Source organism: Coffea eugenioides, chromosome 6, assembly GCF_003713205.1.
Source record: "Coffea eugenioides isolate CCC68of chromosome 6, Ceug_1.0, whole genome shotgun sequence".
Taxonomy (NCBI): domain Eukaryota; kingdom Viridiplantae; phylum Streptophyta; class Magnoliopsida; order Gentianales; family Rubiaceae; genus Coffea; species Coffea eugenioides.
The window spans coordinates 20,920,934-20,931,482 of NC_040040.1; the positions used below are offsets into that span (position 1 = coordinate 20,920,934).

The following is a 10,549-nucleotide window of genomic DNA, read 5'->3' on the forward strand; positions in this document are numbered from 1 at the left end:
AGAAGTGATTCCTGTGTGGTCAAACCGCGCTTATTTGATGAGGCCACCTGCTCGACTGGGGTGCCGGATTGGAGGAATTCACCTGTCAAATTCATTCTAGACGGGGCTTTATCTTCCGGTCTATTTCCGACGATTAAATCAGTTCGGGTATATGTTTTTAAATAAAAGATAGACTCGACATGTGAATGCTTTCTGATAGTGTGGTTCTCTTACTCTTAGTTTTGGTTCCCTGTTCATAATGGGGAAGAGGGATATTTATAGGAGACAAGTTGGTGGGAAGGATGATGGGTTCCACTTTCTAAGGACCTGACACCGACTGTGACATGTCTAGTCTTGATGGATAGAATGCAGCAGTGGTCGTGTTATGTTAACGCCTTGTCAACCTGTCATGTAGGGGTTGGCCTTCATAGAGGGATGTCAGGCACCAGAACGTGGGCAGTGACCGAACTGAGGTAATGCCACAGTTGGAGAGCTGACCTCGGTAGCGTAGAAGAAGTGATAAACCGAGATTGCTCGAGCCCATGGAGGGTCGGCCCATGGGTCAAGTCGGGCTGAGCCGAGATGACTGCCCTCAGCTAGCCTAAGTCCCTGGGAGGTGGCTGAAGTCGCAATTTTCAATGAGAATCAGATTGCTTAGAACAGCTGAAGCTCTTGAGAGGTGGGTGAAGTAGTGACTGAAATCACAATCTTCAAATGAGTTGGATCACTTAGGACAGTCGAAGTATCTTTCTAACGCCCAAACTAGTGGCCGAACTCTTCAGGTGATTTTTTTTTCAATATACATTTTGAATAGTCAAATTTTATTGCAATGGTCGAAGTAGTGGTTGAAAATTTTTTCAAAATGCTTGGCCAATTCCACTCTTTGACTTCGAATGGCTGAGAGCAGGGCTGAAGAGGTGGCCAATTAAGGCTGATTTCATGTGAACTTAGTTCCTTCTAAGGGTCGAAGGAGGCTAAAGATGCCGAAAGTTGTGGCCGAAAATGTTTAGCCAGACGATGATTGTCTTAAGGCATTCGAACAGGTTCTTTTGCATTCTTCCTATTTTTGCGACAGCTACACTTTAATGATTTGCAAACATACTCAGCACCCAATGACATTTGCAAAACATGTCATGAATACCATTAAATCATCATTGTTAATTTGTTATCACCAAAACTACAAAGTTCAAAAAAGATTAGTTAACACATACATAGGAAATCTAACCCATATGTTTGATGGTTTATTTGTAGGGGGTAAACTGTATATTTTCTAATTATAGGAGATGATTTGCTACTCAACTCATATTAGAATGGAGGCAACTTGTGATTGAGTCTAATGTAAATGATACACATTTAGAGAGATAAAACATCAAGTTTTGCCAGTATTTGAAAGGTAGGAAGTCTCCAAAATCCAACTTAACTGGAGATGGTATTAATCAGGTGATCTTGAGATCCTTGTTTTGACTCAAAGTCTTTCTTTTTTCCACTTTTTTTCTTATAAAGTTTGAAGTCTCCCCTTGGACCAAAAAAAAAAGGTTTACTTCTCAATTAACTTTAAAAAAAAAAAAGAAAGATGCTCTCAGCTGAATTGGGTAGCCCTTAATAGGTTATTTAATATGCTTTTTGGGCTTGTCTGGCTTGGCATTTTTAGGGTTGGCCCATGAGTAAGACTTTTTAAACCCAAGAAGAATGACCAACAGGAAGCCATATTCATCTGTTGTGCACTTTTCTATTTTCATCTCCTCTACTAAGATTAGAATAAAGTCGGCTATAATCAATTAGTAGCACATAAAAACAGCGACACTTGCATTGCCGATAAATAGGTGATTAAATATAGTATGGGGAGATTAAGAGATGGTAAAAGAAGTGTTATTGACCTTTAGATTAAACATTATTAAATATTTAAAATTTAAACTATAGTCTTTAGTTAGAGATGCAAGTTGAGATAGTGGTCCCCAAAAAGAATAGAATTTTCCTATAGGTATGGTGGTGTGGCGGTACATTTGATTTTGAATTGTATGTAAAAGTCCTTTAATTTGTATTTTGTTTACGTGATGGTAAATCTTATATGTAAGATTCAAGAGCTCCAATTTGACAATTCTAAACGAAAAAAGATACTAAGAGCACATTTTGTTAAAGGTTTACCACTACTGCATGAGTTTTATAGAACATAATACACGGGCATTCCAACTACTCAATGGGGCATACCCAATTTAGGTAAAGCCCAATCAAACTACTTGATTGGTCTAGGGTTGTAAGTTGACCAAACTACTTGACTCAGGTTGATGTTGATTGAGTTCGAGTTGAGTTCGAACTGCTCGATACCTTGTAAGCTCGATAAGTCTAATTGAGCTTCTAATATAAATGTTTGATTATATTCTTTATTTAAAATTATACATAAAACATTCATTCTTATTAAGTGAGCTCGAGTAGGCTTACATACACTGGATTGAACTCAATTAGACTTAAGTAGGCTTTAGTTGAATTGAAACTCAAGTTCAGGTAAGGTAAACTAAAATCAAAGTCAAGTTTGAGTTCAACTTCTAAAAGTTCATTGAGCTCAAGTTCAAGATTGAACTCATTTATGATAACTCAAGTCAAGTTCAAACTCAACTCAAAAGCACCTCTGGCTACGTCGAAGTCATCTTACTTTGATTTTTATCTTTTTAGTACATAGGAAGACTACCGTCCATTAGCTTAGTGCAAAACGTGGCAAAGCAACATTTTCCAGATTACGTTCCGACAAGCTTCTAATCCCAGCTAGCGGTTCAGCAAATGATATCTAGCCCCTGGAATTCTACACAGAAGACACAGGAAAGTCATTATCTTCCAATGGTTTATTTGCAGGGGGTAATTTGTATATTTTCTAATTACAGGAGATGATTTGCTACTCAACTCATATTAGAGTGGGGCAACTTATGATTGAGTCTAATGTAATTGATACACTTTTAGAGAGATAAAACATAAAGTTTTGCAAGTTTCTGAAGGGTAGGAAGTCTTCAAATTCAACTTAGCTGGTGACGGTATTAGTCAGGTGATCTTGCGATCTTTGTTTTGACTCAAAGTCTTGATTTTTTCCACTTTTTTCTTGTTGGACTAAAAAAAATAGTTCACTTCTCAACCGACTTTAAAAAAAAAAAAAAACTAAAAGATGTTTCTTAGCTGGCTTGAGTGAGCCTTAATAGGTTATTTAATATGCTCTTTGGTCTTGTCTAGCGTGGTATTTTTAGGGTTGGCCCATGAGTAAGACTTTTAAACCCAATAAGAAGGACCAAGAGGAAGACAATATTCATCTGTTGTGCACTTTTCTTTATTAGTTAATTTTTGACAAATTTTCATCTGTTCTGCTAAGATTGAGATTAAAGTCTACTTGGCTATCGCAATTAGTAGCACATTAGAACAATGTTGGGTAGTAGGTGATTAGATATAGTATAGGGGGATTTTACCATCCATTTTTGGTATCATACTCCCAAGTAAAATTCATCATTAGATGGTAAAGAAGTGTTATTGACCTTTAAATTAAACATTGTTAAATATTTAAAATTTAAACTATTATCTTTGGTTAGAGATGCAAGTTGAGGTAATGGTATCCAAAAAGCAGAATTTTCCTATAGGTCCGGTGGAATGGCGATACATTTGAATTTTGTACGGTATGTAAAAGTCCTTTAGTTTGTATTTCGTACATGTGATGGTAAATCTTATTTGTAAGATTCCAGAGTTCCAATTTGATGATTCCCAAAGGAAAAAAAAAATACTAAATTAGAGTACATTTTTTTAAGGTTTACCTCTACTGCATAAGTTATATAGAGCAGAATACACGAACATTCCAACTACTCAATGAGGGGATACCCAGTTTAGGAAAGCCAGATCAAACCACTTGACCAAACTACTTGATTGGTCCAGGGTTGCAAGTTGACCAAACAACTTTACTTGACCTTGACATTGATTGAGTTCGAGTTGAGTTTGAACTGCTCGATACTTCGTAGGTTTGATGAGCCTAATTGAGCTTCTAATATAAATGTTTTGATTACATTCTTTATGTAAAATCATATATAAAATATTCATTTTATTAAATGAGCTCGATTGGGCTCACATATACTTGATTGAGTTCGATTAGACGTGATTAGGCTTAGGTGAATTGAAAATTCGAGTTCAAGTTTGAGCTCGATAAACTGAAGTCAAACTCGATCTTCAGTTCAACTTCTAAAAGCTCATCGAGCTCAAACTCGAGGACGAGATTAGTTATTCTAACTTGAGTAGAGTTCAAAATCGACTTGAATGCACCTTTTTTTAGGCGAATACCAAAAACCTTATCAATGCTCAATTAGGAATTGGATGGAAATGGTGATCTGATTACCATTAGAGCAATTGGAACCACCAAATTTTATTTAGTGTCGAAAGAATCCTTGCCATCCCCCGTTGTCCGTAACAGCTTCTGTTCTTGCCTTCCATTGTCCATGGTCCCCCGAACGCCTTAGAGTTTCCCCTGAAAAAATAAAAGATTTTCCCTGGTGGTTGACTGATGAAAGCCTTGGCCCTTGGCTGATGTTAGCCCAATTGGCTAACCTGTATTATGCCATTGATGCTTAATAAAACATCCCTTTTGTCCAAAAACAGAGACACAAAGACATTGTTTAAATTCATCTTCTGGCTTTCTGCAAATTTAAAGAGCAATCTAGTTACACTGCCTTTTCTAATGGCTCATGCCCCGACCTACTGCCCTGCAGAATACACTGACGTTAGCCACCTCAATCTTCGGGCATTTTTCTTACTGTCTTTGATTTAATCTTTGGTGGAGCCGAACCCAAAAATGCCAATGCATTTTGATTTATACTTTTCGCAAGCATAAACTGTATTTAAGGCAAGAATGATGGTTAAAAAGTAAGCATCTTTGGAGTTTGTTAAAATCAAATTTATGAAAAATTGTTGTATACATAAGGGTTAATCACAAAAGTTCTCCCTAAGGTATAGTTAGATTTGTAGTTTACTTCTTAATTTTATTTTTTTCCCACTTAGTCCCCTAACAGACAAAACTAACCTTCTATTATGCTAAGTATTTTTTTTCTTTCTTTTATAAATTAGTCTTAAATTGTGGTTTAATTTTTCATTCGAATTTATGGTGCTAAAATATTAAACGGGAGAAGTAGGTTTATTAGAAAATATAATAATAATTGACTAAATTTAAAAAATGGTAAAGAAAATAATTAATAAGCCAAAGTACATTAGAGAACAAAGAACAAAAAGATGTCCAAATAATCGGTGTGAAACGTGATTATAGAAAATGAGTCATTTATTCAAATTTTCTAATTATAAGGATATAGAAAAAAAAAATTTCCTTCAATTTCATTTTGACGCTTGATTGAAGATCTGTATGTCAACAAAGCAATAGACTAAAATCATTTCTATCACATGATCATCAATCTGTAGAGGAAGAGAAGTTCTTCAGCTTCTTTTCTGCCTTTGTTTTTTTTCCCTTTCAAGTTGGTTTATATATCTTAATTCTTTCTCAACTCATCTTATTGTAACGCTAATGTGTAAAACATCTTGCCACTATTTTGATCCCAATGTTAGAATATCTGCAGTTCTTCATACTTACGCTCAGGATTTTTCTCATTTCCAAATTTTGATGGAATTCATGACACTCCTTTTGTTTTTTTTAATCCGGATGATGTGATTATTATGGACGAATGTGGAACGCTAATTAATTTACAGAAAATTAGCAGAAGAAAGTACATGACTAACACATTGATTCACAAGTGATGTCTTCCACAAATTTGCGCAAACGACATTAATTAAGATTAGCTCAACACATTGATTCACAAGTGATGTCAATCATGACACCAAAAGAGCATAATTCTTACAACTACGCAATTTTTTCCCATTTCTCTACAATAATTCAAATCTTTTGACTCATAACCACTTCCGTTTTCTAGTGATGGGATATATGTATCAATCTTGCAACGTTTGACACTACAGCATTAAAAAAAGAATCGAGCACAAAGATTATGATTTAGGGAATAGTCTTGTGAAAATTAGACTGCAATTAATATTTCAGTATAAACAAAATGCTCATAGAGAAAATGCTAGAAAATTGACATAATATGATGTAAATAAGAGATTCTGAATTCAAACTCTTTCACTTTTTTTTTTTTTTTTTTTTAAAAAAAGTACTGTAAATTTCTATAGAGTCTAGGTTACATTTTTCAACTTTACATACTGTCAAAAGGCAATAAAAGTTCATGATATTTTTCTAACAAAGTGGAATGGCCTCTAAAGCCTAAAATCATATCATTCCCAATCAACACTTTGGTCCTGCTCGATGCACTCTTTAATGGCCAGGGAATCCATGAGAATTTTACAACCTCTATCCATCTGGAAGCAGACCTTGTAGCAAGTCAAATAAAACATGGTAGCAACATATAATTGGACTAACTTGACAATGTAACCAAAATCATAGCTTTTTTTTTTTAAAAAAAGTGGAGTATCAAAAGCATTTGCCTAATTTTCTCAACTGTAACAACTACACTAACACAAAGGGCTTCACATAATAGATATGGAGACACACTCACCCATAAATTCATATACCCCAACAAGACTATTTTAGGCATCACAAAAGTGATATATAGATCTAGATTAACAATCATCAAGGGTGATGATTATAGAAATACAGGAACATTTTGCTGATCAGCCCCCAACTAGCTATTGTAGTTCATTATTCCCAATGCTAGATTTGGAGCTTTCAAATTCAAGACTAATATGGATACATTTTCCGGGGTAGCATGAGTGTAGCTTCGGGATCCAAGTCCCCCAAATAAAGATCGCGCAAGGCTCCTCCTCCAAGAGAACTCCTCCTCCTACAGTCCCATATATCACAAATTGATTGAAAAAGAAGAAGCAACACCACGAATATCGGAAAAAGTGGCCTCCAAAATTTCACACAATCTGCAGAGAGCTTCATACAGCGTCTAGAAGCCTTAACAATTCGAACATTGTTGAACTTATTATTGACTTCCTCCACAGTACCAGCAACCTCAGATACCTTGTCAGGCTTTTCATCAGATTTCTTAAAGCCATTGAACATTTTGACTATCTCTTCAGCAGGAATTTTTCTTTCAATGACTCCAGATGTCTCCAACTTTTCCACATCTTTCTCGGATCTTATCAGCCCGCACATCAAGTCCACATATTCCCTCATTTGGGTCGATCCCATCTTCGACGTTGCCTCGTAGGCCACCAAGTTCCTCAGTATGACTTCAGAATTAGGACGGAGAGTGATAACTGGAAGATACAGTGTCCTCTTCTTCCTGCCCAGTTGAATATTTCCTATACCACATTTTTTAGGAAGCGGCTTGAATTCCATCTTGAGAAAGACAGACAGCCGTGAAGCTGAAGGAATGCCAATTTGATCTCCCAAAGATCCATCTTTCTTCTGATTCACATGCTGAATATTCTTCTGCAAATTGCGGAGAATGTTGGTGACTTTCTCTACATTTCCTGGAAGTCTGATTCCAGCAATTTTTGCATCGGAAAGTGCAGAGTCGAATTCCTCTATTGCGTGCTCAAGAAACTCCCCTGCATGAGAGGCTACCTCTTTTGCAATTGCACCTACTCTGCTTTCCCCGTAGTGATCTTGATTTGTTTGAGCAATTTGACTCACCTCGTCAACTATCCCAACTGAAACTGAATCATGGTTGTTATTTCTGTTGTCCTGAGGGGTATTTTCTGGATTGAAATCTCTGATCTTGTTTTTGACAATCATTTGGTACATGAAATGCAGCAGATGCTTCTTATTGTCAAAAGCTTGGTCTCTTGAGGTCGGATCTGAAGTCAGCTTTAACGGGGAGTACTTGTAACAAAAAACGGACGAATTTCCCACGCAACTCTGCATCTGAATCAATATCGAAACTTTCTTGGAGAATCGTACGCATTTCCTGAATCAGAACAATTGGAATTTGGTTCTCGAGCATTAATACATCGGCAGCCAATGCTTCAGGCTTCGAGTAAATCCTGTCCTTATCCACATCCTCGGACCCAGGGTTGTTCTTGTTCGGCTCCTTAGGGGCCAGGTGATCAATGAAGTCCAACAGGAACATGCCATCCACAATGACTACCCAAGCCAACGTCTCCTTGTCCAGGTCGAGGTATCTATCGTAACACGAACGAATTTTGGGTTCAAAATCTTCGGGACCTTCCTCGACAAGTTTGATGAAGTCTTCCTTGTTAAGGCCTTCCAGATAATCTAAAACAGCTGCCCGTTTGTGGCTTTCCATGTGCTGAACTTGTGGCCAGAAATGGTGGTATGGTCCGAGCCCTACTAGCTGAGGAGTATAAGCCTCGGGCTTGGTGTCCCTCAAGTTGTCTGGAACATGGAAGACGCAGGGGCGGACGGTATAGTTCTTGATGTAGTTGACCCTCATATGGTTTATCCATCGTTTTTGGCTCTCGCTAGAAGTGAAAACTGGAGTGGAAGTGGAAGGCATTTTTTGGTGTATTCTTGATTTTTGGGGGTGGGTGGGGGGGGGGGAGGGGGTGTGTGATGGATTGGCGCTGCTTAAACTTCAAAAGAGTCAGGTAAGTACTTACAAGTTACTAGCTCTCATTATTTATAGGGTGCTTGTGTAAAATGAGGCCTGGTATCACTTCCTTGGGCAAATATGTGAATTTTCTTAGGTTAAGTGTGTGAATCTATTTCTTATTTTTAGTGCTTCATATTGTGTGGAAAGATGTTCACGATATTTTTTCTTTTGTTTTTGGGAAAAAGTGAAAATTTTCTTAGGATAAGTGTATAAAATTTGGATTTATCTTTTTTGATACTGATATATCGGTAGGTTTAGATGTATACTGCATATGCAAAATTTAGTCTAACTGCATGCAATTCAGGAGTAAGTGGAGAGAATTTACACCTTTTTTGGTGTTCTTTTTTCTTGCGTCCTGTGATGTATAAAATAGAAAAATTCTGACTTATACGGTCAATTTTAATTACTTTTTCGGTTACGTCAACTATCACGTTTCGTACATGTGATTTGGAAATGCGTATTATTAATCACTTGTATAAGTTGTTTATATTAACTGTTTGGGACTATGTTTTCTTTTTCACGAGTGGATCAAGATAAAAATGACATTTGGTTGTGGTTGATAATGATGCACACAAGTATTTAAACCATATACCCCTAAATCAAACCATGATATGTTATTTTCTTCCCCCGTCGTGTGGGGTACTTTGGTAGGTGTAAACTATCAATCCCTCTATCATGGGGGGAGTGCAAATAAATCTTCATGCATAAGCCATGATACTTTTGCATGTGAACATATGGATATATATGTTGCATTATTATCCAACAATTTAAAATAAAAAAGATTTATTTGAATTAAAAAAAACAATTGTTGACTAGACTTAGTGCAATTATTAGAGATAGTAATAAACAATGGTTCTTGTCTCCTTAAAATAAAAAAAAGATTTATTTGAATAAAAAAAACAATTGCTGACTAGACTTAGTGCATTTGAGATAGTAATAAACAATGGTTCTTGTCTCCTTAAAATAAAAAAAATATTTATTTGAATAAAAAAAACAATTGCTGACTAGACTTAGTGCAATTATTTGAGATAGTAGTAAACAATGGTTCTTGTCTCCTTAAAATAGAAAAAAAGATTTATTTGAATAAAAAAACAATTGTTGACTAGACTTAATAAGTCTAGTAATAATGGTTGTTGTCTCCTTAAAATAATAATAAAAAAAAGATTTATTTGAATAAAAAAACAATTGTCGACTAGACTTAGTGCAATTATTCGAGATATGAGTTTATTTGGATGATTTATTTGAGATACTTACTATAGCATTTTTTGTGATGTGATGTATGTGAGATAAAAAGTGATTGGAAAGATAAAAAGGTGATTGAAATTTATGAAGTAAATTATTTTATTTCAAAACATTTCAATCCAAACACGATTGGTTCTTGTCTTCTTCCCAACGTGAAATGAACGAAAGCTGGACACAAGAACCTAAGAAGTCATCAGTGATCAAACGCATGTATTAAGATACTACATTTTTCAAGCATATTTTTAGCCAATGGTATGAAAAAGGAATCAAAAGGGCATTTAACAACTCATGCACCTGCGTACCTTTGCTTAATTTTTCTTGGACGGCGGTATATGATGGTTCACAATGTTATTCTTTAATCTGCTGCAATCAGCTTTCAAACATGCACATTTTTTCACATCACCAATTTGAACTTTAAATGACTAAAAAATAGTGTCCTGTTGTAGGTTGCATTCTCACTTCAAGCATTTTTGGTCATTCGAGCCTAACTCTCTATTTTGTGAAGAAGGAAAAAAAAAAAAAAAAAGGGAGAGTGGCCCATTATTAAGAATTTATTATTCAATATTTGCACTCTGAATTGCATACACTTTTACGAAAAATTTATATATTTGGTAACAAAGCAACACCTAATTCACCTCTTATCTTGAACCTTAGGGCATACGATAGAATAACCTGATACATATAAATCCTCGTAGTGAAAATTGTGTAGGAGAAGGCTTGCATTATCCTGTAAAGAACCAAATTGGCCTATC

The 10,549-nt window shown here is 35.8% G+C and overlaps 1 protein-coding gene across 1 annotated transcript; it reads right to left on the minus strand.

Moving 5' to 3' along the window:
• Positions 1-7,772: 7,772 nt before the first annotated feature.
• LOC113773813 (putative UPF0481 protein At3g02645) lies at positions 7,773-8,459 on the minus strand. The gene has a single exon (XM_027318419.1). It carries the CDS (start codon positions 8,457-8,459, stop codon positions 7,773-7,775), a length of 687 nt encoding a protein of 228 aa, XP_027174220.1.
• Positions 8,460-10,549: the final 2,090 nt, after the last annotated feature.